At 39.0% G+C, this 26,242-nt stretch overlaps 1 protein-coding gene across 10 annotated transcripts in view; it reads right to left on the reverse strand.

The window, feature by feature from the left end:
• NCOA7 (nuclear receptor coactivator 7) overlaps positions 1-26,242 on the reverse strand; it is a 158,626-nt gene that overhangs the window by 75,299 nt on the left and 57,085 nt on the right. For all 10 annotated transcript variants that reach the window (XR_004352511.1, XR_004352509.1, XR_004352514.1 and 7 more), the window contains one exon: positions 2,291-2,511. Coding sequence is in view for 2 of the 10 variants with exons in the window: in XM_032651065.1 (XP_032506956.1) it covers positions 2,291-2,511 (221 nt within the window). In the remaining 8 variants the exon portion in view is untranslated. The remainder of the gene's footprint in view (positions 1-2,290; positions 2,512-26,242) is intronic.

Below are 26,242 nucleotides of genomic sequence, written 5' to 3' on the forward strand. Positions count from 1 at the left end.
TATCATTGCCATTCTCGAGAGAAAATGAAAAGCTACAATGGCATCTCTTTACTTAACTGTCACCAAATAAAATCACAGGATAATTCTGACTCAACTATTGTAATGTTGCCTACATCCTTCCAGAATTTTCATGAAACTCAAACGAATCACAGTATTCATTCATCTATGTACATGTCACCCACTCAATGCACATTAAAAGAGCACCTGTAATGCAGATACTACACAAAGCTAATAATACAGGGTCCAACCTGTAAACAGGAGAGCAGATAAATAAATCCACGATGACAATGCAGAAGGGAAGTCTAACCTGTCTAGGGACAGGGAGGGCTTCCTGGAAGAAAAGATGACTGAGGGGATTTGGTGAAGTCTAGTAAGAGTTAGTTAGGTGAAGAGCAGAGTGAAGGGTATTGCTTCACATTCAAAGTGTTACACATGCAACAGAGCGCAGCACGTTAAAAATCTATCCCAAAGCATCATGAAAAAAGAAATCTCAATGGAGAGGACTCTATCAACCTCCTTCAAGGAAACCCTACAGAGCAAAATGTCTCCATTTAAAAATACTTCTTAAGCAGCAGCATTTAAAGTAGCATGAGAAAAGACAGTATTTTAAACTGTACAACTGTAAAAACCACACATTTTCAAATGTTCAATGTGTACACTGTAAAAGATGTGAAATGCAATTTTCCTTACTCCTCTTTCCCTTTTAGGGATAATATCCAACACTTAAAATTTTAAGAGGAAGTTTATTAATCACACAGAAGTCTCTTTCAATAGGTTGACAGTTACAGCTTTTTATAAAATGCTGAATGGCTTCAGATTAAAAGCATCCATGAAGCTATGTAATATATGACATAATCACGGGAACCCACTGGAATACTACAAACCACAGGCTTTCCACTGCAGATACCTCATCTGCCTCTGTTGGAGCAATGTCAGCAAAACCTCATTTATAACCATCCCAATGGCAGCCCACCTTTATCTTTGATGAGCACTAGTAGAGAGTTATATTAACACAGAGACGAGATCTGTCCCCCGGTAACTTTGGCATCAACTGGGACCAAGTTTGGGACCCTGTGGACCAAGTGCCTGCTACCAGCCCAGGTTTCATATACTGGACTGCAGTTTGTTCTCAGAGACCTCAGTCTTCTGTCTCTGAGCCTAGCAATCTCAAGTACACTGTAACCCATGTGCCACATCAAGTTTCATCTCCTGGTTCCCTTTCTTTGCACTCTTTTTTTTTTTTTTTTTTGGCTGCGTTGGGTCTTCGTTGCTGCGAGTGGGGGCTACTCTTCGTTGTGGTGCGCAACCTTCTCATTATGGTGGCTTCTCTTGTTGTGGAGCATGGGCTCTAGGTACACAGGCTTCAGTAGTTGTGGCCCACGGGCTCAGTAGTTGTGGCTTGTGGGCTCTAGAGCACAGGCTCAGTAGTTGTGGTGCATGGGCTTAGTTGCTCCGCGGCATGTGGGATCCTCCTGGACCAGGGTTTGAACCCACGTTCCCTGCACTGGCAGGCGGATTCTTAACCACTGCACCACCAGGGAAGTCCCTTTGCATTCTCTTTTGAACATACTCCAGGCCTGCACGTGATAGGAGCAGTAGGTATGAGATGGATGGTAAAGTAAAGCAGGATCATCACCTCCATCGTGCTAGACAAGCGACCTGTGCTAATGCAGCTTTAGATGCAATGACTATCCTCAGAAACTACATGATATTGTGGACTCATTTTAAGATTCCCCTCAGCTACAACTCTCAAGTCATCATCATCGTGGTCTTTTTTTTTTTAACCAATGGATGCTAGGCCATTTCTCCTCCATTTCCTATTGCCTAGGAAACAGTGCAGGCATTTCTATCAACATTTTTATGGACATGTCTATAAATATTAAGAAAAATATTTCTCATACAAGAAAAGTGACCATTCATTTAATAAATATTTATGAGCAGACACAATGTGCTAGACACTGTGTTAGATGTTGGGAACATAAAATTAAACAAGACACACCAACATTATTCAGTTGTCATTCCCTTTAAACAAGATTATATATATATTTTATATATATATATATATCTTTACAAAATATTTATATATATTTATATAAATATAAATTATTATATAATTGTCATTCCCTTTACACATTATATATTATATATATATATATACACACACACATAGTAGCTGCTCAATAAACTGTTACTATTATTATTATATATTATGACCAGTTACAAATTATTTTTTAAAAACTATTACAGATTTTTTAAATGAAAATACTGCAAAGTTGCCACCAATACTCACCAATACTATAATATCTCTTTAGTTCTGTACGCCTGATCTCCTTTAACTGATTACTTTTTCTCTTTTTTTTCTCATCAGTAATATATTCCTCTTCCACAGCAATGTTGCACATGTCTTGTTCTAAAATGACTGTACTAGCATCTTCTTTTCCAGAATGAGTCCTTGTAGCCATAGCTGAGGCTGTCTCTGCATTTTGTTTGGCTTGCTTTTTCTTTTTCAATCTAGGGATGAGAAAAAAAAAAAAAGGAAAAACATTGGAGAAATAATTTGCTAAGAGAAATCATATTAATTTCATGCTACTGGTCTTTGAGAAACTAATTAACTGATATTGAAAAGTCTTTATATTACTGTTAATTACACTTTCCTGTTATTTTTTTTCTTTTTTAATCATTTAAAAATTCTTATGTGGAGATCTGTGGCCTTTCCTCAATTTTATATCCTCCATACTTATGTCTCAAAAAAAAATCACTGGGAAATGCTTTAGACCTGAGGAAATACTAGATTCTTCTATAGGCTATAAAATGTTGGGTATTTTTAATCAAGATATGCAGCTACCCTACTACAATGCCATGTTTAGTGTGTTACATTTTTTTAAAAGTGTTTCTGGTTTCAAGGGTACCTTTGGACTGATGGTCAAGCACATTTATAAAAACAAATCCTTTATAATTGGCTCACACACTGAGTAGAAAGGTTTGGCAAGGTATGAACTGGTTCAGGTCTGAGTAATTCCTTTCCTTTACACGATAGTAGTAGTGAAGAAAGAGCTGCATTTCCTGAGATAGAAAATGCCACAATGAAACATATAGTTGTTATGATTACTAATATAATAGCTGACTGATACATTAGTTAACATATTTGATGCTTTCAAGTCTTCATTCCTAAGTCAAAGACGTATAACAGAAGTTTATAATAATTCACTGAAATCCAGTAACTCAAAATATTTTCCAGTTGATGTATCCCTCTGGTTAACTGACGTGTCACTCTGTACCCACTAGTCCTTCGTAAGAATGTTTTTACCACCCCAGAATGTAAAGAATAAGGGCCTTGGCCTCTACTATATGTGGCAGTCTGGTCATATATAAACATTTTTAAAATTAGGACCATTTTCCCCCCTTCTATCTAGGCACAGTTGGCTTTCTCACACACATGTCTATTTCCTTTGCTCTCTTGAGCATCTATACAATTTGATGCTGGGCAATGGATGAAATGTTTTGGGAGAAAAAGGAGATAACTGTAGGATCAAACAGGGACTAAGGTTTGATTTTATGCTGATTTGCTCTGTAATGTTGGAAAAATTAACAGTCTAAAGAGGTCCCTCACTGAGGCTTAGCTATCTAATGGGGTCTTTTATTAGGATCAATTGAAAAAATATGTATCAACAGTAAAATACAAACCAACAGAAACAAGAGAATATACCCAAATGCAATCATAGAACTATATAGAACACAAGAACTAAGCATGGTATAGTTCATGCTTAGTTCAAAAAGTTCATGTTATAGTTCAAAAACTCAGCTTTTGAGATAAAGGTACCATACCATGTTCTAACAAAACATTTCAACTAAGCTGTTATTCACTGAGCAGCCAAGTTCTTATATTTTCATTAGCTAATAAATGAGTATATGGCCTAGGAGAAAGGAGAGCTGGAAAAAAGTCATAAATGAATATATTGCCCATCTCTTAGCTTAGCTCTCTCTTTAGGTTTACTTGTTAAAAAAAACAAATAAGAACACAAACTAAAAAAAACTGGAAATTCATAAAAAGGAATTATATCCAGGAAGCATGTTTTTATTTTCTATCCTCAGATTTTAAACTGTTTTTTTCTGGTAAAAGAGTAGGTGGCTCTTTGCAAAGGTGTGTCAGATAATGTTCCTAATAAAACAATTTCTCTCTCGATCAAGATTTCTGTATGAGGCTGAAATTAATATGCAGTAACCTGGACATCACACAGAGATCAGCTCTTTGCTTCGGGAGGTCTATGCAAAGAACTGATCTCTGTATCCAGAAGGACATGCTGATCTTGTTCTGATATACTGGTTTAACAAAAACATGCTTGAGGTGAACGTTACTGCCCACTTCCCAAAATGATTCCTTCCAGGGAGGAGAGAAAAGAGACTTCAAAAATTAATTCTATGCAGACTGAGATATGTTGCTGCTTCTTAATCTCCTGAATTTTTCTACTGTAAGTTAATTCAAATGTCCTTATTTCACTGTTCCCACTATAATTAAATTCACTCAGATCTAGGGCACATGTTTTGATGAACAGCAGCACTGTCGGAGACATCTCATTAGAGGCTGGGATTTTCACACGCAGAAATAACAAAATGGGATACATTGTTTCACTCATTTTCCCCCCTTTCCACACAGACCATTATTGTCAACCCATATAGCCAAACATAGTTGTTATTTCAGAAAGGAAAAAAAAAAAAGCTAGATAATAGCAATACAAAACTTGTTTAACAGAAGACAGAGTACAATTTAACACTTCAGTAATTTTACAATCAGCTACATCTTTTGTTTTGACTAGAGAACTCATGAGAATTTGTTTCTCTGGAGGTTATCAATATGAGGGGAACATTCTGATCTTGTAACTGGAAATCAGATGTGAGTTCTGGAAGCCCACTGCAAAATCCTTCCCCAAAACATGGAAATACATTGTTAATACTTTTCTAAGGGGGGATAACTGCCAGTCTGATAAATGTGGTATAGTTAATGCTCTTCAAACATTCCTTTTTAGGGCTTTTATCTTTTAAGCCTTCCCTTTTTTTTTTTTTTTTGCGGTACGCGGGCCTCTCACCGTTGCGGCCTCTCCCGTTGCGGAGCACAGGCTCCGTACGAGCAGGCTCAGCGGCCATGGCTCACGGGCCCAGCCGCTCCGTGGCATGTGGTATCCTCCCAGACCGGGGCACGAACCCGTGCCCCTGCATCGGCAGGCAGACTCTCAACCACTGCGCCACCAGGGAAGCCCAAGCCTTCCCTTTTGTTCTTCAAATGAGTATCATTCTAAGACATTCTCACAAAAGGGTTTATTATTAAATTAAGATAACTGGAAACAAAAAGTTACATAAGAAAATAAACTCCCTTTATTTCACCAAAGCTTTTTTAATGGCCCCAAATGTACACATTTATATGGTGGACTAAAAAAATTACCTGGGGCTTCCCTGGTGGCACAGTGGTTAAGAACCCACCTGCCAATGCAGGGGACATGGGTTCGAGCCCTGGTCCGGGAAGATCCCACATGCTGCGGAGCAACTAAGCCCGTGCGCCACAACTACTGAGCCTGCGCTCTAGAGTCTGCGAGCCACAACTACTGAGCCTGCGTGCCACAACTACTGAAGCCCGCACACCTAGAGCCCGTGCTCCACAACAAGAGAAGCCACCACAGTGAGAAGCCTGCACACCACAACAAAGAGTAGCCCCCGCTCGCCGCAACTAGAGAAAGCCCGCACAGAGCAACAAAGACCCAATGCAACCAAAATTAATTAATTAAAAAAAAAAATTACCTGGCAAGTCATCTTAAACAGATGAGTGATTGAAAATGGTGAGACATATTTAACATTTGATTGCTGTGAATCCAAAAAAAACCCCAAAAAACCAAAAAACTAAAAAACAAAAACTTTTGTGATGCTCATTTGTCTTTTTAAAAAATAGATCACAATTTCATAAAACAAGTGTTTATTACACAATCTCCTCTCACTACTGTAACCAAGCCCTGTCAATTCTATTTCCTAAATCTCTCCCTCTCAAATACACCTCTTTTTCTTGGTCTCTGCTCCCATGGAATGATTTCAGGCTTCCATCATCTCTCTGACTGAACAATTTTTTTACAATATAATTTATTGTTCTTTGTTTTATTATGAAAATAACATGTGTTCATACTAGGAAATTTTGAAAATGCAGAAAAATAAAAATAACACTTAAATCAAATGAAATGCTAACACTAAGAGGCAATCACTGTTTGGGGGAGAAAATGTAAAGGTAGGGGCAATTACACTAGTCAGACCTTCCCCAAGAGCAGACGAATGAGGCAGTGTGGCTCACCATCGTGATTCTGAGCTTCTTATATGTGCCTTTCCGTAAAGGATATTAAAGGACTATATAAGATAAACAAGGAACTACTGTATTGTACAGGGAACTATACTCAATATCTTGTAATAACCTATAATGGAAAAAATCTGGAAAAGAATATATATGTATGCACGTATAACTGAATCTGTTGTACACTTGAAACACAACATTGTAAATTAACAATACTCCAATTTTAAAAAAAGGAATACTAAAGGACTTATTTTGGAATCTCTTGGCTCTTTTTACATTAAAATTGTGTGCACTTGTAAGACATATGCACACCTCACTTTTTCCCCTACCCGTATCCTAATCCAGAGATAGCAGACTACAGAAATAAATAACGTGATACTGCTAAAGAAAGCATTTTTTAGTAGCTCAATGAAAACTGTTTTCCTATGAAGCTTTTTCCTTTACTAAAGGAAATAAGTTTAGAGCACTGGCGGCCATCAAAGCCAAGGGCCTGGAGCAAGTTCCTTTCTTTGTCTCTGCAGAGGTCTTCCCTGTTGCTTGCTGACCGCCAATGGAATGTAACACAAAAAGGCACCAAATGTGAAAAGAACTGAGGACAGTCTCAGAGACCTCTGGGACAACATTAAACGCACCAACATTCGAATTATAGGGGTTCCAGAAGAAGAAGAGAAAAACAAAGGGACTGAGAAAATATTTGAAGAGATTATAGTTGAAAACTTCCCTAATATGGGAAAGGAAATAGTTAATCAAGTCCAGAAAGCACAGAGAGTCCCATACAGGATAAATACAAGGAGAAATACGCCAAGACACATATTAATCAAACTGTCAAAAATTAAATACAAAGAAAGCATATTAAAAGCAGCAAGGGAAAAACAACAAATAACACACAAGGGAATCCCCATAAGGTTAACAGCTGATCTCTCAGCAGAAACCCTACAAGCCAGAAGTGAGTGGCAGTGAAGGAGAAAAACCTGCAACCAAGACTACTCTACCCAGCAAGGATCTCATTCAGATTTGATGGAGAAATTAAAACCTTTACAGACAAGCAAAAGCTGAGAGAGTTCAGCACCACCAAACCAGCTTTACAACAAATGCTAAAGGAACTTCTCTAGACAAGAAACACAAGAGAAGGAAAAGACCTATAATAACGAACCCAAAACAATATAGAAAATGGGAATAGGAACATACATATCGATAATTACCTTAAATGTAAATGGACTAAATGCTCCCACCAAAAGACACAGATTGGCTGAATGGATACAAAAACAAGACCCTTATATATGCTGTCTACAAGAGACCCACTTCAGACCTAGAGACACATACAGACTGAAAGTAAGGGGATGGAAAAAGATATTCCATGCAAATGGAAACCAAAAGAAAGCTGGAGTAGCAATTCTCATATCAGACAAAATAGACTTTAAAATATGGACTATTAAAAGAGACAAAGAAGGACACTACATAATGATCAAGGGATCGATCCAAGAAGAAGATATAACAATTGTAAATATTTATGCACCCAACATAGGAGCACCTCAATACATAAGGCAAATACTAACAGCCATAAAAGGGGAGATCGACAGTAACACATTCATAGTAGGGGACTTTAACACCCCATTTTCACCCATGGACAGATCATCCAAAATGAAAATAAATAAGGAAACACAAGCTTTAAATGATACATTTAACAAGATGGACTTAATTGATATTTATAGGACACTCCATCCAAAAACAACAGAATACACATTTTTCTCAAGTGCTCAAAGAACATTCTCCAGGATAGATCATATCTTGGGTCACAAATCAAGCCTTGGTAAATTTAAGAAAATTGAAATTGTATCAAGTATCTTTTCTGACCACAACGCCATGAGACTAGATATCAATGACAGGAAAAGATCTGTAAAAAATAAAAACACATGGAGGCTAAACAATACACTACTTAATAATGAAGTGATCACTGAAGAAATCAAAGAGGAAATTAAAAAATACCTAGAAACAAATGACAATGGAGACACAACGACCCAAAACCTATGGGATGCAGCAAAAGCAGTTCTAAGGGGGAAGTTTATAGCAATACAAGCCCACCTTAAGAAGCAGGAAACATCTCGAATAAACAACCTAACCTTGCACCTCAAGCAATTAGAGAAAGAAGAACAAAAAAACCCCAAAGCTAGCAGAAGGAAAGAAATCATAAAAATCAGATCAGAAATAAATGAAAAAGAAATGAAGCAAACGATAGCAAAGATCAATAAAACTAAAAGCTGGTTCTTTGAGAAGATAAACATAATTGATAAACCATTAGTCAGACTCATTAAGAAAAAAGGGGAGAAGACTCAAACCAGCAGAATTAGAAATGAAAAAGGAGAAGTAACAACTGACACTGCAGAAATAAAAAAAATCATGAGAGATTACTACAGGCAACTCTATGCCAATAAAATGGACAATCTGGAAGAAATGGACAAATTCTTAGAAATGCACAACCTGCCAAGAATGAATCAGGAAGAAATAGAAAATATGAACAGACCAATCACAAGCACTGAAATTGAAACTGTGATTAAAAATCTTCCAACAAACAAAAGTCCAGGACCAGATGGCTTCACAGGTGAATTCTATCAAACATTTAGAGAAGAGCTAACACCTATCCTTCTCGAACTCTTCCAAAATATAGCAGAGGGAGGAACACTCCCAAATTCCTTCTACGAGGCCACCATCACCTTGATACCAAAACCAGACAAGGATGTCACAAAGAAAGAAAACTATAGGCCAATATCACTGATGAACATAGATGCAAAAATCCTCAACAAAATACTAGCAAACAGAATCCAACAGCACATTAAAAGGATCATACACCATGATCAAGTGGCGTTTATTCCAGGAATGCAAGGATTCTTCAATATACGCAAATCTATCAATGTGATAAACCATATTAACAAATTGAAGGAGAAAAACCATATGATCATCTCAATAGATGCAGAGAAAGCTTTTGACAAAATTCAACACCCATTTATGATAAAAACCCTGCAGAAAGTAGGCATAGAGGGAACTTTCCTCAACATAATAAAGGCCATATATCACAAGCCCACAGCAAACATCATCCTCAATGGTGAAAAACTGAAAGCATTTCCACTAAGATCAGGAACAAGACAAGGTTGCCCACTCTCACCACTCTTATTCAACATAGTTTTGGAAGTTTTAGCCACAGCAATCAGAGAAGAAAAGGAAATAAAAGGAATCCAAATCGGAAAAGAAGAAGTAAAGCTGTCACTGTTTGCAGATGACATGATACTATACATAGAGAATCCTAAAGATGCTACCAGAAAACTACTAGAGCTAATCAATGAATTTGGTAAAGTAGCAGGAGACAAAATTAATGCACAGAAATCTCTGGCATTCCTATACACTAATGATGAAAAATCTGAAAGTGAAATCAAGAAAACACTCCCATTTACCATTGCAACAAAAAGAATAAAGTATCTAGGAATAAACCTACCTAAGGAGACGAATGTATGCAGAAAATTATAAGACACTGAGGAAAGAAATTAAAGATGATACAAATAGATGGAGAGATATACCATGTTCTTGAATGGGAAGAATCAACATTGTGAAAATGACTCTACTACCCAAAGCAATCTACAGATTCAATGCAATCCCTATCAAACTACCACTGGCATTTTTCACAGAACTAGAACAAAAAATTTCGCAATTTGTATGGAAACACAAAAGACCCCAAATAGCCAAAGCAATCTTGAGAACGAAAAAAGGAGCTGGAGGAATCAGGCTCCCTGACTTCAGACTATATTACAAAGCAACAGTAATCAAGACAGTATGGTACTGGCACAAAAACAGAAAGATAGATCAGTGGAACAGGATAGAAAGCCCAGAGATAAACCCACGCACATATGGACACCTTATCTTTGATAAAGGAGGCAGGAATGTACAGTGGAGAAAGGACAGCCTCTTCAATAAATGGTGCTGGGAAAACTGGACAGGTACCTGTAAAAGTATGAGATTAGATCACTCCCTAACACCATACACAAAAATAAGCTCAAAATGGATTAAAGACCTAAATGTAAGGCCAGAAACTATCAAACGCTTAGAGGAAAACATAGGAAGAACACTCTATGACATAAATCACAGCAAGATCCTTTCTGACCCACCTCCTAGAGTAATGGAAATAAAAACAAAAATAAACAAATGGGACCTAATGAAACTTCAAAGCTTTTGCACAGCAAAGGAAACCATAAACAAGACCAAAAGACAACCCTCAGAATGGGAGAAAATATTTGCAAATGAAGCAACTGACAAAGGATTAATCTCCAAAATTTACAAGCAGCTCATGCAGCTCAATAACAAAAAAACAAAAAACCCAATCCAAAAATAGGCAGAAGACCTAAATAGACATTTCTCCAAAGAAGATATACAGAATGCCAACAAACACATGAAAGAATGCTCAACATCATTAATCATTAGAGAAATGCAAATCAAAACTACAATGAGAGATCATCTCACACCAGTCAGAATGGCCATCATCAAAAAATCTAGAAACAATAAATGCTGGAGAGGGTGTGGAGAAAAGGGAACACTCTTGCACTGCTGGTGGGAATGTGAATTGGTTCAGCCACTATGGAGAACAGTATGGAGGTTCCTTAAAAAACTACAAATAGAATTACCATATGACCCAGCAATCCCACTACTGGGCATATACCCTGAGAAAACCAAAATTCAAAAAGAGTCATGTACCAAAATGTTCATTGCAGCTCTATTTACAATAGCCCGGAGATGGAAACAACCTAAGCACCCATCATCGGATGAATGGATAAAGAAGATGTGGCACATATACACAATGGAATATTACTCAGCCTTAAAAAGAAATGAAATTGAGCTATTTGTAATGAGATGGATAGACCTAGAGTCTGTCATACAGAGTGAAGTAAGTCAGAAAGAAAAAGACAAATACCGTATGCTAACACATATATATGGAATTTAAGGGAATAAAATGTCATGAAGAACCTAGGGGTAAGACAGGAATAAAGACGCAGACCTACTGGAGAACGGACTTGAGGATATGGGGAGGGGGAAGGGTGAGCTTTGACAGGGCGAGAGAGACTCATGGACATATACACACTAACAAACGTAGTAAGGTAGATAGCTAGTGGGAAGCAGGCGCATGGCACAGGGATATTAGCTTGGTGCTTTGTGACAGCCTGGAGGGGTGGGATAAGGAGAGTGAGAGGGAGGGAGACGCAAGAGGGAAGACATATGGGAACATATGTATATGTATAACTGATTCACTTTGTTATAAAGCAGAAACTAACACAACATTGTAAAGCAATTATACCCCAATAAAGATGTTTAAAAAAAAAAAAAAAGGCACCAAATGCAGAGAGGATGTTTTCATTAGCACTAGAGTGGAAGCTTCATGAGGGCAGGGATTTGTTTAGGTTCTGTTAAGGCCATAGTCCCAGGGCCTGTGCATGGTACACATTAGCTATTCAATAAATACTTCTTGAAAAAATAAATAGATAAATGAGGTTACATTCTTATTTGTTTGAGATCTGCTCTCCTACAAACAGGCCATTTCACAGCTTTCTTTGATTAGCAACATGTTCTCAAAAATAAACTCTCATCTCCTTATCTAGATACTTTAAAAGAAAGTATATTAGCCACATATAATTAAAAATATATTAAACTATAGACTTCTTTCATTAATATTAACTTAGTGGCTCTCTATGATTCTTTCCTTAATTCCATAATTTGAGGTCCATGTGTTTCTATAAAAAGTGCCATAGACATAAATATCTAGCACAGCACTGTCTAATATGGTAGCCACTAACTAGCCACCTGTGGTTATTAAATGTAATAAAAATTAAATAAAAATTTTTAATTCAGTTCTTCAGTTACAAGAGTCATATTTTAAGAACTCAATAGACACATGTGCTAGTGGGTACTGTATTGAACAACACATGTATAGAACACTTCTGTCATCAGACAGTACTGGACAGTGCTGACCTAGAGCTGACTCAACAGAGAGCCCTATTAGCAAGAGACTAGAGGAAAGACTGAAGACAGAAATCGTTTCATATTTAAAGCTTATTGAGTATGTGCATAGAATACATCTACAAGGGTACAACAAAAAATTTGTAAAGTGAGTTTCCAGCTAAAGAAAGGTAGTAGCTGTGGGGAAAGAGAGAGTAAGAAAAATTACTTTCTGCTTCTCTTTTATATATTTTGGATCTTAAACCATGTACAACATCTAGTCCCCCCCCAAAATTTTTTTAAGTATTTAGTCTTTGAAGTCTCCTTCCTACAATAATTTAACACATATATTGTCACATTTTTAAAATTGAGCTTTACTTTTTAAAAAAGATTATTACGAAAAGTTTGAAAGAGCTTTCTTCTAACAGCAACTACTATTGAGTTGACTAATGAACCAGGCACTGTGTTATGTACTTTATAAATATTATCCTATCCTCACAAAAGGCCAAGGAGGTAGGCAATCTTATCTTACAGATAAGAAATGGAAGTCTGAGTAAAATTAGGGCGACTTTGCAAGGTCACAGGGCTTGGTTAAGTTGTGGAACAGGAATTCACAATGGCCACAGGGCCTCCAGGATCTCTCCTAAAGGTGTTATGGCATATACATACCTTGATTTTAAAATAAAATCCACTGGACTTTGGAAATTCTCTGAACTATGTGAGGGAGAATGGTTTAGCAACCTGGTAGGCTTCAATGGAGAACATGCTCACAGGAAGGAAAGAGGTTCTGGGCTTGGCTGTCTGACAATCTGTTGTGACCTTCTTTGGAAATAAGATAAACTCTCCAGGACTTCTAAGGTAAACAAAAGCAAGAGGCTGACATGATTTTCAAGGTCCTGTCTGCCTCTAAGTTGGCTGAGCTTAGGAAATGTGCTAAAGCTATTTTTGAGGTTAAAAAAAAAAAAACCTTTTAAATCCAAACTAAATCTTCCTAAGGGAGCACTTTCCTGTGCTCCCTCCCGTCTGATTACATCTTCCACTGCAGAGCTTCCAGCCCTGGGAAAATCCAGAGGTTAAGAAAGAACACCCTTTATATACAAAGGATGTTTTAAAAAAAAAAAAGGCAAAGAAGCTCTGCTCTACAATTTGGAGCTAATATCTCCATGAAGAAAAGTAGAAAATGTCAAAACTGAGCAGCCATGGAGGCAATATAATCTTCTTTTTCTTTTACCGTTTTTTTTAAAGTTTTTTCATTTTTTAATTTTCTTAAGCATACCCCTTGGTGTCTCATTTCATCCAGTTACAGGTAAAGAGGGGATGAGGGCTTCCCTGGTGGCGCAGTGGTTGAGAGTCCGCCTGCCGATGCAGGGGACGCGGGTTCGTGCCCAGGTCTGGGAGGATCCCGCATGCCTCGGATCGGCTGGGCCCGTGAGCCATGGCCACTGAGCCTGCGCGTCCGGAGCCTGTGCTCCGCAACGGGAGAGGCCACAGCAGTGAGAGGCCCGTGTACCGCAAAAAAAAAAAAAGAGGGGATGAGATTTGGTCTGTGGAACATATTAATGAGCAAGAGGAAGTCACAAAAAAATAAACATTAGTTCAATATAACTTTCTAACAGAGCAATCCAATAGTGGAACTGGCTGTTTCACCAAGAAGGGAACTCCCCGTCACTGGAAGTATTCAAGCAGGTCAGGTCCAAGTTGTGACCTCCCAAACTGCATGTAATAGCCTTGCATATTTTTTATTGGAATATAATTGACATATTATATTAGCTTCAGGTGTACAACATAGTGACTCAATATATGTATATATTATGAAATGACCACCATAGTAAGTCTAGTTAACATCCATCACCACACATAGCCACAAATTTTTTTTTCTTGTGATAAGAACTTTTAAGATCTACTCTCTTAGTAACTTGCAAATATACAATACAGTATTATTAACTATAGTCACCATGCTGTACATTATATCTCCAGAACTTATTTTATAACTAGATATTTGTGTCTTTTGACCACCTTCGCCCATTTCACCCACCCCCCAATACAGTCTTCTTTAATACAAATATTTCTCCTCAAAATTGCTTCTGTACGGAAATAAGAGTATTAACATAAAAGATGTAGATGTAATATTATTTCATTTAAAAAGTTATAGAACAGTATTATAGTATGACCCTATTTTTGTGAAATAAAACAAAAAAGAAAAGAAAACCCTCCAAGACCAACACCTATTCCATTTAGCTATATATGTACATAGGTTAGATATATAGGTACGGGAAAATGGTTGGTCAATGGGGAAAGAGAGAAGAGGGGTAACTTTTACTTGCCACTTACATAATTTGGTGTTGAATTTTTTTATACAGCAAGCATATATATTAATTTTGTAATTATAAGGCAAATACATTTTAAACACTAAGCATCTATAGCTATGACAACATTTTGCTGAATCTCATTCAGAGGTATATTCTTTTTTCTGAATCCAGCTATCACAGTAAATTGCTACACTGCAACCCCAATCCCCTTCTTTATCAAGGCGGAGCTGGTCTGTGGCCCTCAGGGGACCTTCTCTTAGTTCTTGATCTCGGCTGTTCCACTGCAACCTTGTCGTTGTACTGCTCTGACCTTCAGAGTCTTGGCTGTTTTTTCCCCGGTTGCCTAAACCAGACTCTTGCCATTTCCAGACTCAGGGGAATTCGGGTGTTGCCACAGAATAAGTTCGGCCTGTGAGCCAGAAACGTCTGCGTTTGAACCCTCATTATTCTTTATTAGGTATGCATCTTCAGGCAAGTTACTAAATCTCAACTCGGGTTCCTTATCTGTGAAAGGGAAACAACGGCCTCAGATGGGGTTTTCTGATGATTAAACTAAGTAGTACACGGACAGCTTACCTGTACTATTAAACTCAGCCTGTGCCTGGCTCCCAGTAAGAGCTCAATAACCAGATGTTCCTACTTGGTTGTGCCACTGTTGTTGTCACTACTTGGGGATCTCTCAAGATCCAAGAAAATGAGGTAACATATAAAAAGAGTATAACACAACAAAGATGATGTCTGAGAGATTCCAGACATTATTCTTCTCACTGTACATAAATATTAACTTTAGTTAACTGTGCTATGAATTTAGACACCAGCACAAAGCTATTTATTATTTCTAGGAGAACATCACTTCTGGTGTTCCATTTCATTTTGTGATTTCACAAATGGAAGGTCAGTTTTCCGTTTCCACTGCAAATTCCCAACTGGGATAAATGCCAAATAAAATCAAACTTCAAGCCGGGGGCAGGGAGGGGAATCATTGAAAAACAAAACGAAACAAAACACTCACCTAATGAAAATTCTCTCTTGGAATTATGATCAAATAAAACCAAAAAGTTCAGGAGTAACCCCTGGGAAAATCTGTAGATGTACCTGATTCTAGTGCCACCCTTTGAAATATGCATTCATTTTTTTCATTTAGTCTAATTTTGATCATGAAATCCCCCTCTCCCCCAGGAGAATTCATCAGTTCAAATGGAAAAACTCTGGTTCCATAGAACCAACACAGTTAGAAAATGAAATCCTTTGGCTTTGAGTTCACTAACCAGCAATACAGCCATCCAGATGAACACAGGTAACAGAATTTCCTTTGGCCTCAAGAAACAACTGCATTCCTATAAAGACTGCTAAACGGAATGCCAATCAGGGACACACCACAAAATTTTCCCTTTTGTAGGATTTCTTTGTGCTATTATAACAGTGGTGGAATCAGCAGATCTGAGGGGACTCTGGTAATCAAAGTGCAGGTGCCAGGAGTGGACATAAACAAATTGTCACACTTTCAGAGAAGGCTTGGTGGTGGGGGGGGTGGCTTCATAAGGGACATTTCAGAGAAATTTACACGCTCCCCCCAGTACCAGGATGACAATGGTACTGCCACAAAATGGATGCCTACTGTGTAGAATGTTTGCCTTGTATTTACGAAACAAGACACGCTTTTGTTGCATATATAGAGTGCCCGTGTGGGAGTCTGGTTCCCTTTTCCAAAAATCAGGATGCTGAGTCACAACCTGAAAAAGTTACATGGGAATCAATAGTACGTACGGACAACAGCAATATATACCTCAGCCATAAACTGAGAAAGGGAACCAGAAAAGGGAACTTGCTCTGGGAGATAAGAGAATTGCATTCTGCTAAGAGTAATTGGCAAAGTCCTGTAAATATAATATAATATTTAAATATTAGGAATTTTACTGCTTATCAGTCAAGAATAAGCTGGTAAACACAGCAATACAGAAATTAACCAAAATCTGCAAACAGAAATGTTAAGAAATGACTATGTATTTGGCAGTTTTAAAATTCCCTTTTGCTTTATAATGGTATTATGTATGTAGTTTATTTAACTTAATATCATCAAATCAACTAGCTGTATTAGCTTCCTATGGCTGCTGTCACGAATTACCACAAACTTGGTAGTTTAAAACAACACACACGTATTCTCTTACAGTTCTGAAGGTCAGAAGTCCAAACTCAGTCACAGGGCCACACTACCTGCAGACACTCTTTCCTTGCCTTCTCCAGCTGCTAGAGTTGTATCCCTTGTGGCCCCTTCTCCCATCTTCAAAGCCAGCAGCACAGTTTCTTGTTTCACTATCACACATTCTTCTCTGCAGTCAAATCTCCCTCTGCCTCCTTCTTATGTGAAAACTGAGATTGCATCCAGAAGCCAACCCAGATAATCCAGAATAATCTCCCCATCTCAAGAGCCTTAACCTAATCTTATCTTCAAGGTCTTTTAGCCAGAGAAGGTAACACTCCCAGGTCTAAGGATTAGAAGCTGGATATCTTTGGGGGTCATTATTCAGTCTACCACACTGGCTACATTAGCTTTTGCGTCACAAATAATTATAAACTGAGCAGCATATCACTGTAGTGTCTTAGTTTCCCATGTCTATATCATTTCTGCATCTATGCAATGTGTTGTCTACGTTACTTGAAAAAGTTCACTCCTGTCAGTGACCAGCAGTAAGCAAATATTTCTCAAGAGAAAAAAAGTTTACTCAGGACCATCTTGAAATCTAAAGGTGTAATGAAAATACCACAAACACGAGCTCTCATTTTATGTTGGGTGACTGCAAAACAGCCTCTTGGAGGTGGAGATATTGGAAGGAAAATTTTTAACAGGCAGGATTTCTAAGGAGTTCATCTCATTTTCATATCTGATTTCTTTAATCTTCACTGAAAACAGGTATTCATTCTTTATGACCAAAGCCAAGAAGTCCTCCAAGTACTTTTTTTTCTTTTACTAGAGCCCCTTAGCATGCCCAGAAATCTTTTTGTTTTAAGTCAGTTAACTATTTTTTAAAATATCTTTTACTCAGAATGAATCATATGCTCAGACTCCCCAGTGACATTTACAAAAAAGAGCATTGGGATATATATTTCAATGACATATACATCTCAGCATAACAGCAACATATTTCAGGGACACAATTCTTATGGAGAAACAGAAAATTTTGATTTATTGAAGCCATTTAAGCAAAACAAGCAACTAATTAAAGAATACTACTCTGAAAATTTTCAAGCTGAAATACGAAGATGCCAGGGATCTTGTTCTCAGATTTTAACCTAGGTCCCTGTTAACTGCTTAAACTATAGAAACATGGAGAAAAATAAGGCTGAAAAAAGACAATCCTGAAAAGAAATCAGTTTAGTATATAAATTAACAGTTTCCTGAAGGCCTAGTGAGTGAAACACAACACTTACGATCAGCAGAAATGGCTTACTTACAGAAAACAGTTATGAGCGGCATAATATTATAATATGCTCTAACTCAACTTCTCTCACCCTTCCAACTTTTAAAATATATTCTAATAATTTTTAACTGTTTTTTTTTTTTTTTTTTTTGCGGTACGCAGGCCTCTCACTGTTGTGGCCTCTCCCATTGAGGAGCACAGGCTCCGGACGCGCAGGCTCAGCGGCCATGGCTCACGGGCCCAGCCACTCCACAGCATGTGGGATCTTCCCGGACCGGGGCACAAACCCATTTCCTCTGCATCGGCAGGCGGACTCTCAACCACTGCGCCACCAGGGAAGCCCTTAACTGCTTTTAAACAAGTTAGACACACACATATCCTTTTATGATAATGTTATTTCAATGTCATAAACTAGACACAGGATCTTAACTCCTCCTATCATTATAGGTACTTTCAGAAAGAATAACCTTATATCAGGCATGACATTTTTTGAATTATTTTCGCAGAGGCCCATAATTTAGTTGGCTTACATCCAGTATGTAGATGTATTTCTTCCAATTAATATATACTGGTCATGTCCTTGGAAAGTGACATTGCTCAAAAGTAAAATTCAGGGAATGGGAGACTAGTAATACCTACTTTGAAATTTTTCCCTACTGAAATTAGTGTAGAACTCTGGGGTAATTCATTTGTGTATAAGGGTGAACCAAACATAGATTTTGGAAGAAAAATTCTGGCCTTGCTTTCATGTATCTGAGGGTCCATCTCTAGGGTGATGATCTTCCAACCACACAGCAGTCTTGGTCAGGGTCTTCAAAAAACCTCATCAGTGGCTGTCTCTCAAGTATACTAGTTTGCTTGTAACCAACCAAAATAAACACCTGTGGTTTAATAAAAAATAATATTTGATCTTTTTCTTCCTTTGGTTTCTGGCACAGAGTTCCCAGAACATTTGGTGTCTCCTGAGTGATGAGAATGTCTCTGTATACTAATGAGATGACTCTGGTATGGGTGGGGAGGAGGGATAGGGAGTGAGGGGGCCTGGATAGCTTCAAGATAGGGGTTGGTCACCAGAAACACCAAGGCTTGATTAGAAGCTTGGAACTTTCAGCCCCACCCCTAGACCTTGAGAGAGGGGACAGAGGGGAGGGGCTAGAGATTCACTTCAATCACCAATGGCCAATGATTCAATCAATCGTGCCTACCCCGTGAAACCTCCGTGAAAGCCCTTAAATGACAGAGTTCAGAGAACTTCCAGGGTTGGTGAACAAATCAATGTTCTAGGAGGGTGGCACACCCAGAGAGCACATGGAAGCTCTGTTCTCCCCACCCACATACTTTGCCCTATGCTTCTCTTCCATTGGGCTGTTCCTGAGTTATAACCTTTATAATAAACTCGTAAATGTAAATAAAGTGTTTTCCTAAGTCCTGTGAGTCATTCCAGTGAATGAGTAGGGGATCATGGGAACCAAATTCATAGCCAAGTTGGCTGTATGTACGGGTTGACTCGGGATGTGGAACTTACAAGGAGCATCTGGGGTGAGGGCAGTCTTGAGAAACTGAGCCCTTAAACCTGCGTAGTCTGACACTTACTCAGAGCTGTTAGTGTGAGAATTGAATTGAATGGTTGGACACCCAGCTGGTATTGGAGAATCCAAGAATACCAGATGCTAGACTTTGCCAAAGAACCAACCTTGAGCACAGCAGAGAAGATGGAGGTGAGATTGATAAAGACTCGTGTGAAAAACATGCAGGCTCCCCCTTCCTCTGATGATAGTTGAATGATTGATCACCTGCTGGCAAGTCTTGCTTGGCCCACAAGCACTTTCTAAAAATCCAAATGACCTAATGGTGAGCATTTAAAATGGGGACATTTTACATTAAAATCCAGATTTCAGGCTGACCTTGAAGAATTAGAAGACACATAGCACTGGACTAGAGCCCCACATGGTGAAACAGGATGGAGCAGAGTGAGAGCAGCCTCCCTCCTCTGAGAGGGCGTGTGCCGTGCAGTCACCAGTCTCTTCCATCCGTGCAGCACCTCCACGCCCAAGGCTGACAGCTACCACGTAGCATCCACTCATTTACATCACTGCTTTGGTTCCTAAGGTCACTGTTTGCATTTTTTGCTACAGACAACATAAAGTTTTATTCTTAGGTCAATTCAGATCATCAGGAAGCTGCAGTCCTGGACTATACTGTGTTGGCCTACTGCAGAATGTCTTTAAGTCATGTTTTGGCTTCATATCCTCTCTTTTCACTCACAGTAACTGCAGTAAATTGCTCTTATGGATGTTAAAGACACCACCACTAAATTTTTAGTGTTCCTTTTACCTAGGACGTGAATCCTATGTAATTTCAGAATTAAGGGCTTTGTCACCTGGGGAACTGGTGTGCTCCACTCATGATTAGGGAGAACTATGGAAAGGAGTCCCTTTATATCACTAACCATGAAGTAGTCATCCCTCGGTATACATGGGGGATTGGTTTAGGACCTGCAGCCAGATACCAAAATTCATGGATGTTCAAGTCCCATAGTCGGCCCTCCATATCGGCTAGTTCTGCATCCATGGCTTCAACCAACCCCGGATCCTATATTAAGCTTTTGATCCACAGTTGGGTGAATCCAGGGATGCAGAATCTGCAGATTCAGAAAGCTGACTGTATTTATTGGGAAAAAAAAAAATCTGCATATAAGTGGACTGAGGGACTGAGCAGTTAAAACCCATGTTGTTCTATGGTCAACTGTAATTCTGAGTCAACTACACAACTAATAACAGGCCATTTAGTGTTCTATTTTTCATCTCAATTTATATGTTCCCTAGCCTGGACTTTCAGTTTTTAATTAGTATTTTACAATTTTTTTTTTTAAGGGTAACACAGAGAAAATATATGAATATGTGGATAATCACAACCTCACTCCTTGTGCTACCTCCTAAGGGAAACTCTGGGTTTGATTCTCAGCTTTTTCCCCTTTCCCTGGTTCTGGGCTTATTGACACAAATGTGAGAAATAAATTAGCAGGAGGAGAGAAGTGGAGAAGAATATACAATGAGAGAGGAAATAGAAGAAAAGATACCAGGACTTCCCTGGTGGCGCAGTGGTTAGGAATCTGCCTGCCAATGCAGGGGACATGGGTTCGAGCCCTGGTCCAGGAGGACCCCACATGCCGCAGAGCAACTAGACCCGCGCGCCACAACTACTGAGCCTGTGCTCTAGAGCCCACGAGCCGCAACTGCTGAGCCTGTGTGCCACAACTACTGAAGCCCGTGCGCCTAGAGCCCATGCTCCGCAGCAAGAGAAATCACCACAATGAGAGGCCCACGCACTGCAACGAAGAGTGGCCCCCGCTCGCTGCAGCTAGAGAAAGCCCGCATGCAGCAACAAAGACCCAATGCAGCCAAAAATAAATAAATAAAAACAAATAGATTAATTTTTTTTAAAAAAGAAGAAAAATACCTAAAAGTGAAGGTGGAAAGAAGGAGAAAGGTAAGGACTGACTGGATTTGAGGAGACCCTTTGTGTAGGTTTCAAGACAGAGAAAGTTTGGGGAGATAGCTGACAGCCATGTAAAAGTTCAGAGAGATGGGCAAAGAGGATTTTTTAAAAGTTCTATTACATATAATGCATTTACTCCCCTTTTGGATGTTTTCTGAGAGGTGAAGTAAGTATTTGAATTATTTTCAATTATTTTCACTGTCATACTTATTTCTTTGAATATGACTTAATGCCGGGACTGGACCACAACAAGTCTGCTTATATATACGGGTTACATAAATGTAGTTTTTTAAGGTGCCTCAAATCTCTATGGAATAAGATGGGGCATGAATGAATGAATGAACAGATAAGAAATAAACAAACTTCAGTGCTGCAATGATAAAGCAGGCTAATTATAAGTTATCTATGTCAACTTCCACAAATCATTAAAATCCTTGAATCCCAGCATGTCACATAGACTAAAAGGGACTAATACCACAGTGAAGTTGCTTGATACCCTTACAATGACAGAAATCAAACTCTGCCCAAAACCAATATACTAATTTAAAGAATATAAGGTGCTCTGAGGGGGACAACTACCCTGAAACCTAACAACTCCCTCATCACTCAAACACCTGCCCACTTCCCCAGATAAAGAGAACTGGACTTTTCCATCATTAACTCTTCTTCATACTTAATATGTCACTTGGCACATGGAAACAAAATTCATTATATGCCATTAACTGAGTAATCAAACCACCTTCTACAAGAGCAGTCTTTACCAAGAAACTTTCACTTTGATTTTATTACATTTTCTTTTTGATTTTTTAATAGTAGTTGATAAAAGGCAAGGTAATTTCATATAGATTTGCATTTGTTTATGTAGTTTTCATTGTTCTGATCTGAGAAATTCCTTTTAATTTCCGTACACATTATGGAACTCTTTTACACCTTTATAATATTGGAATAATAGTCATCCAAATTTCCTGTGGATTTCCATGTTCCTGTGTTAGGCCATAAGAAAACTCAGCTGGACTTTATTCTGGCTGAGATTGAAGAAGCTTCTGAACAAAACCAAAATATAATGATAACAATATTTCATAAGATGAGGGAAAATAAATATGTTTTTAACTATCACTGAGACGCTCTGCAGGGAGTATACTAGTTGCAGTTCAAATGAAAGTCAAACAAAGGAAAGTTTCATTGCTGTTTATATGGATTAGCACAAAGAAGCCCCAATCAGTAAAAAGCAAGGCTCAATATTTAACCCATGTATTACACATTACAATTTCACAGCAACACGGGCAAAAACTAAAATTCAGCATTTATCAACTATTATATCCTTAGTAAATCTATTATACACAAAAAAAATAAGGAGTTCTTCATCAATATATATTAATCCCTCTATATTCAGATATTGTTTTAGGGGACTTGTGATGTTAAAGCACTAAATTGAGTTTTCAGAATTCTACATAAAGCTGTCACAATATTAAAGATTCTAAAATGGTAAAATAATAATAATTTAAAATGATAAAATAACTACCTAAGCTAATAAAAAACTTATCTTTTCCATCTTGTTTTCCAAGAAGCACAAATCATAAAATTTCAGGTAGGAAAGCTCCTTAAAAGTCATCTCACTGAATTATCTATCCAGTGATGGGATTAACAATTATATTTACAGACTCTTTCCAAACACTCCAGTGCCTAGAAATTCACCAAGACACAACATACATCATTCTTCTTTTTAAAACTCAACTCCAGTGCCTAGTTCAGTATCTGATACACTATAGATAATTGTAGTAGACTTTTGTTGACCTCCCTACAATCTGTTCCTCCTTGTTTTGCCATCAAGGACCAATTTTCAATAAATATACCCTTCCCCCACTTTTAATACCATATCTGGGTAGGGTTCCACCCCAGCTCCAGGGATGAAAAACACAGGTGGTCCTTGAACAATATTAAGTTTGAACTGCACAGGTCCACTTACGTGGGGATTGTTTTCAAGAGGTAACACTACAGTACTACATGATCTGAGGTTGGTTGAATCTGTGGATGCAGAACCATGGACACATCAGAACTGCAGATATGGAGAGCCAACTATAAATTATATGTGGGTTTTTGACTATATGGAAGGTTAGCGCCCATAACTCCTGTGTTGGTCAAGGGTCAACTGTATTTAACCCAGGCCAATCAAAGCACTGAAGCTGCTCGTGCACAGCTGCTCAGAACCAGCACATGATCGAAGCTGGTCCAATCAGAGTGAACCTCCGGACTCACGTGAACTACAGGTAACACACTCACTTTGCCTACTGTTGCACAGGGGAGATCCTGTGTTGTCAGTGTTTATCAAGTAAATCCTGGGAAGGAAGACAAAAGAATGGAAGAACTTATATACAGAGAAACTGAGTCATGACAACGTTATTTGGGCCCCAAATCAAGGTATTCTTTATGTCAAATCTAAAATCTATCTCAGGACCTTTTAACTTATGGGTGCCAGTAAACCCCCCAACTCCTTTCCCCCTAAGCTGGTTTGATCTGTTTTCTGTTACTTGACACCACCCACCCCTCAAAAAGAGAGTTCAGACTATTGTGTAAATTTACATGTGAGTGACCCCAAAATGTGGACTGTCTGAGCTGGGGTTGGATAGCAGCTGGGAAGTTCGCCATTTTTGTCATGTGACAATAAAATGGATGCTGTATGCTAAAACTAGATCATGTGTCTATCAGGACTGCATTATTAGGGGACTTAGGAGAATTTTTAGGATTCTAGAGTAAACTGTCTACTTATTTAGCCTTCAGTAATGTCCTCCAAAAAGAGACAAGTTTGGGCTGTAACTGATCTGCTGAAAGTAGAGCCAGATGAAAATACAATTTCACGAAGAGAAAACCTTTGTTTGCGGCTAAGGTGTGGTGACCTAGAGTCTTGCAGAGGTGGGAAAGCCAAATTATCTGCCCCAAACTAAAGTCAGTACAAGGAAAGTAGGGGACTTCACTATTTTTTTTTTAAGTCTTTATTGAATTTGTTACAATATTGCTTCTGTTTTATGTTTTGGTTTTTTTGGCCGTGAGGCATGTGGGATCTTAGCTCCCTGACCAGGGATGGAACCCGCACCCCCTGCATTGGAAGGCAAAGTGTCAACCACTGGACAGCCAGGGAGGGACTTCACTATTCTGAGATGAGGATTTGTGAGAAGCTGATCTTCCTCAGGCCCCTTACCTCCAGTTATTCCCTCTGCCATACACACGTGATGATGGCCCCATTGCACAAATGCAGCAGAAACACAGCCCAGGGCTCCTAAGAAGGAAATCAATAGTGCCTCCCCAGCTCAGGTCGCTGGTTTTCACTGCCCTGAAGCACAGACCCAGAGGGTAGTGCTACTCTCAAGGCTAAGGAGATGGGCTGAGTACCAGCCCACAGCTGAGAGACCAAAATTCTCAAGCCAAATTCTATCTTCATCCAAAGACCGTGGCTCTGCCAAGGCTATGGTTCTGGTTTCCAGCCACGGTGTTTGGCCAATGAAAACAGAATGAAAGCCTGCTAAATTTTTTAATGGAATTGTATTGCCAGGAAAAAAAAAAACCCTGATTTGTCAAACAAAATGGACTTGTAACTGCTCAACTCCCAAAGGAATCCCTCGATCCCCAAACCTATGCCATCAGAAGATGGCTACTAGAGAAGTCCGGCTCCCAGAAGGCTCCTCCTCCAAGCTGTCAAAACAGTGGATGAGAGTAAGCGGCTCTGAGCAGAACTGGGGCTGCCCAGGGAACTGATCCACGGCCAGAGCAGCAGAACCTGCCCTCTGGCCGAGTACAGCACACCACTGGCCGCTGTGCGCGCCTTCCCAGGTTGCCTTTCCCAAACCGGAGTTTTCTTATTTTTATTTTTGCTTTTTTCCACATGGGAGTTTTCACTTAGGGAAACTTTAAGCTGGACAACTAGATGAGCTCTTTCCCACCCAGAAAGGTGTGAGGCTGGAGCTGAGGCAGTCTGCTTGTCACCACATAATGAGGGTTCAGAGCCACCCCTGGCAGCTCCCTGTGGGGTCCGCGAATGGAGAGGAAACAGCTGAGAGATGTAGTGTATGAACCCACTTAGTGCCCTGTCTATTCTTGGAGATTTTTTTCCCCACTTGCATGAAAAGGAATACTAAACAATGATGACTTATAAGTAAATCAACGGCATTTATAAAGTTCTGCGTGAGACTGAACACCATATTCCACCTCTGACGTTTCTACCCATTGGTTTGACTTCCCGCTTGCACCAGAGAACTGAGATTTCTGCTCCTTGTGGCAGGCCTTTCAAAATGTGAGACAGAGAGCACACTCACCCCTCACATCAAGTTTTTCTCCTTCTTCTGACTAAATACCTCCAGTCTTTTCCATTTCTCTTCACACAAGATACGCGTATGCTCCTACTATGCTCATTGCTCTCAAACGAACACAGTTCAGTGCCTGAAGAATCTCATCTGGGCCTGGGCAGGCAGGCATGGAATCTTCTATCCTCTCCTCAGGGTGACACTAGCTGCTTAGGGCTGTCACAGCACACTGTCCAGTGTGGAACAGCCTCTTAGAAAATACTGGTGACTGGATGGATGGTAAAGGAGGAAGGGAAAAAGAAAGGAAGGAGAGAAAGAAGAAAGAAAAATAAGAAAGACATAAAATGAGGAAAGACAAAAAAGACAGGAAAAGAGAAGGAAGGAAGGGGGAGGGAGAAACTTAACAGACCAAGACATCCCCAA

This window comes from Phocoena sinus, chromosome 12, assembly GCF_008692025.1.
Source record: "Phocoena sinus isolate mPhoSin1 chromosome 12, mPhoSin1.pri, whole genome shotgun sequence".
In the NCBI taxonomy this organism is placed as follows: domain Eukaryota; kingdom Metazoa; phylum Chordata; class Mammalia; order Artiodactyla; family Phocoenidae; genus Phocoena; species Phocoena sinus.